The following is a 3944-nucleotide window of genomic DNA, read 5'->3' as shown; positions in this document are numbered from 1 at the left end:
TCGCGGAAGGAGCCTGTAGTTTTTGAGCTGGTTCCCTTGCACCCGCCTTGTAGTCTCAGATTGAGTATGATGGTTGAATCATTAACAACTCCATAGTGCTGGAGTGTGTGTTGGTCCTACATGCACAGTCCTGAGAATAAGAGATTTTGATATGTTGCCGGAGTTCCCATTTTGATCTGGATCTCCTTTTTTAACCCTAACACATCCATCCCTTCCCTGATCTGTACACAATAGTGTCTGCCTTCTACAGATCTGATAAATATTTGTTTCAGATCTGACGGATCAACCTTGTCCAATCCCCGATCTATATGATTGATCTCCAGATCTGGGGGATCGATGGTGGTTCTAGGGTTTTCATGCCTTTCCGTTGCATAAAAGGGCTTTTTATCTCCTGTCAGCATTTTTACAGATGTAGCCGAAGTGGTTTCCGGGTGTGCTTTTGGATGATGGGGAGCAGTGGCCAACAATATTTGAAATATCATAGTTGATGTGTTTGATTGAAGGATATGCTCTGACTATCTCTGCCATCGCGGTTTCAATCCCGCCGTTGACGTCCATCAAGGGATTGAGATCATGGAAACCCTAATACTTGGAAAGAAGAGCCTTCATCACGATCCTCGCATTGCAGGCCGTGCCGCTGTTGAAAAGATCGTTGAATTCAGGATGAGCGAAGGTATAATCCCAGATCTCCGCACCGTTGGCCCTCACGCAGGCCACGCCATCGTCCAGCATGCACTGGTTGAAACGATGCCACGACACTACACTTCTCTCATCGTTCTGTATCAACAGCCTCGGAGCCCTCGACAACTCTCTGGATTCTTGGATCAGCCACTTGGGCACGGGTGTGAGTCCGTATCTCGTGTTCTCGCGGCCTCCATCGGAATCTACAGAGGCTCGGAGCACGCCCTTCACGCCCAGGAAGCGCATGTTTCTGAATAGGCACGAAGCGTCCATTCGTAACCCTAAATCCGCCCTTCCACCGCAGACCTCCTTTTCCGCAGAGCTCTGAGGATCTTCCTCTGATTTTTCACCCTTCCTTTTCGCATGCATCTCTTGTTTTTGTTTCTTTCTATTTCTACAGTAAGTATTAATGATTTCTTGTTGTAGGAATGGGTTTAATGGTTGATGTAAGTTATTTTACAGGATCACAAGCATCATTTCATCTTTGGAAAATGTTTGTAAGGTCATATTAATCATTAATCTATTGGATTAGTCTTCTTATTCCCAAATCTAGATTTCTGGAACTCCTTTGTAGCAAAGAGCAGTAAATTTCCGTTATTTTTTAGGGCATGCTAATGAGCTTCAATTGAGTTGGTTCCACTTTAATTAGATCAAAGAAACATTATATTTAATAACAAAAATTACCCTATTGCATTTTCACTTGATTAGGTCAGGCATTTGATAGATTTACTAGCTCGCTAGTTCTTGAATTTTTTATTTTTAAACTTGTAATTTTTCATTATTTAATAAATCTTTCCCATGTATAGATGAATTTGTGGATAGATGCAGACAATAATGTGTGTTTTTTCAATAGATTCTACATTGCAGGGATACCTCATCTCATTCGCCTCATCCAAGCCTCATCTACCCATGTCGCCAAAACCCAGTAAAATCTCAATCTGAATTCTTGTTTTATAAGCAAAAAATGTCATTTCCATTGAGCAAATCTACCCATATTGAAGCCCTTTCTTGAGTTTTGGGTAGTGTCCACCACCTCCGTGCCTTATTCTTTCATTATCCACCTTTCCAAGCTCCATTCCACCTTCTATACCACTTCGTAAGCTTTCGGCCTACTTTTTGTAATAAAACAAGGGATCTTGTAGAAACTAGTACATCCTGTAGGAAATCTTGTAGCGGCCTGTTTTGAGCCCGAATTGAGAAAAATCATCATTTAAGCTAGGATTAGGCCTCTACTTTACCTCCAAGCCATCAAAACCATTGTACCCCTCTTCCTCCACACCTATCTCCCCTGCTAAAGAACAAGGAAAGATTAACATTTGCATTTATAAAATGAAAAGATAAAGAAAAATAGTTCTTTTTATTTCTTAATTAGCACATGCATGCAATAGTTAATACTCCCTAGATCAGATTCCATGCTCAGTTAGTTTAAATCATCACATGTGATAAATAGGGTTGAGTTAGGTTTCTTTTACATTTAGTTCATGATCTTTATGCAATTAGAATATGTTTCTTTCCTTGTACTTTATTTCTTGCAATAGGTTAGGGTTTCCATTTTGAATAGTTCACTTTCTGCAATTAGTTTAGGATTTGATTACAATACATGCACTCAATTACATCATGACAAAAAAGGAAGGACACATTGTAAGATGCACATATAGTGTCGATACCTCTTAAGTTTGTACAAACCCCTGGTTGATAATTAAAGTTAGTAGCCTTGGGAGTTGCAGCATTCTTGTTGCAATACTGAGGCTCGTCACTTTTTGGCACCATTTCTAAGGAGGTGTCAAAGTATGCATTATTTTCTTCCCTAGTTGATTCATTTCTTTTTACTTTTTGAAAAAAACAAAAAATAATTGCATTAGGCATATTTCATTTCAAAAATAGAAAAGTGCATTGCATTAGTGTTTTCATTCAATCATAAAAACAAAAATATCTCCAACACCAACCCACCCCCCATTAGATCATGCAGTGCAGTAAGAGCCACATCACCATTCACTTTTGTAGGTAGAAGAAGAATATGGCAAAGAATGTAGAAGAAATGGATGGAGAAGATAACAATGATGAAGATCCTCTCAGATTGCCGCATTAACATATATGGCTGATCACGATACAATGGAGGAGCGTCTCCCGCAGCTAGTAGAACTAGAAGAAGATCATTTTTTAGCGGTATTTCATCAACAAGTGCAAAAGGATCGAGAAAATTCATGGCATGATCTCCATATAAAACAACACACCTTCCAAGCTAATGATATGGTATTATTATATAACGGAAAATTTACAAAATTTCTGGGGAAGTTCCAAATGCATTGGCTCGGACCCTATGTCGTAAAAGAATTACAGATGGTGGCGCAGTTTAGTTCACGAAGTTGAATGGGGAAGTGTTTCCAGGAAAAGTTAATGGAATTCGATTGAAGTTGTATAAGGTTGATCTTGCCCCTCCGTAATGACTATATGATGGTAGGATAGTCTTAGTACTCCAGGTAGTTGGAAGGAAGTGTGGGACTATAAACTACACTCCCCGAAATTGGGAAAGATGAAGCAAGATGGTTGCGTGATGGATGGAAGTCAGGCGCAGAGGGGAGTTTCATCGAATGAGCTGCACCACAAGGGTTGGTGTCATGTAGCCTAACCAAAAAGTGACCGTTGGAAGCACTGTAGAAGATTAGATGGAAAAATTTTCGTTAGAAGGAATGGGGAAGACACATTTATGGGGAAAATATTTGGAAATATGCTGCCAAAGATGCATTAATGATAGGAAATTGGAGGGAATGGTTGGATTCAAATTCTAATTCACCTATAAATCAGGCATGCCACCCTGCATTCGAAAAATTTTCTTCCTAAGAGTTGGTATTGAGATTTTTCACCTTGTTTTATGCCAAGAGTATAATTGTATGTCCGAGCCAGATTGGGAGGATATTTTCTCACAACCAGGGTTGGCTAAGTTGCTTGAGTATTTTCCTAAGGAATTTCTGGAAAGAATGACTGCAACTCCCCCTAAGACGGAAGTAACGCCCTCTGTCCCTACAGGATTTTTGACTACAGTGACTAGGTCTCCTAGACCTAAGCCTTTTTTTCCTAAGCCTTATGTGACTGATAAGAAGCAGAAGAAATCGCAGCATATCCCAATTAGGAAGTCACCATGGAAAAAACCCACAGAAATCCACCAGAAGGGGAAGATGGATCAATCTTAGTAGCCGACTAAGCCACTAGATTTGGAGGAGGAAGAATTGCGCAGAGGCATAGAGGAGATAGATGTTTAGGAG

At 40.1% G+C, this 3944-nt stretch overlaps 1 protein-coding gene across 1 annotated transcript; it reads right to left on the bottom strand.

Moving 5' to 3' along the window:
• Window positions 1–582: 582 nt before the first annotated feature.
• LOC149222311 (caffeic acid 3-O-methyltransferase-like) lies at window positions 583–1050 on the bottom strand. Its single transcript, XM_089387563.1, has one exon. The coding sequence runs from the start codon at window positions 1048–1050 to the stop codon at window positions 583–585; it is 468 nt and encodes a 155-aa protein (XP_089243689.1).
• Between the last annotated feature and the right edge of the window lie 2894 nt (window positions 1051–3944).

Source organism: Pinus tabuliformis, chromosome Q (assembly GCF_031772625.1).
Source record: "Pinus tabuliformis cultivar Carrire ecotype Pingquan chromosome Q, CPIR1, whole genome shotgun sequence".
Taxonomy (NCBI): domain Eukaryota; kingdom Viridiplantae; phylum Streptophyta; class Pinopsida; order Pinales; family Pinaceae; genus Pinus; species Pinus tabuliformis.
This window is presented reverse-complemented; position numbering and strand designations above follow the sequence as displayed.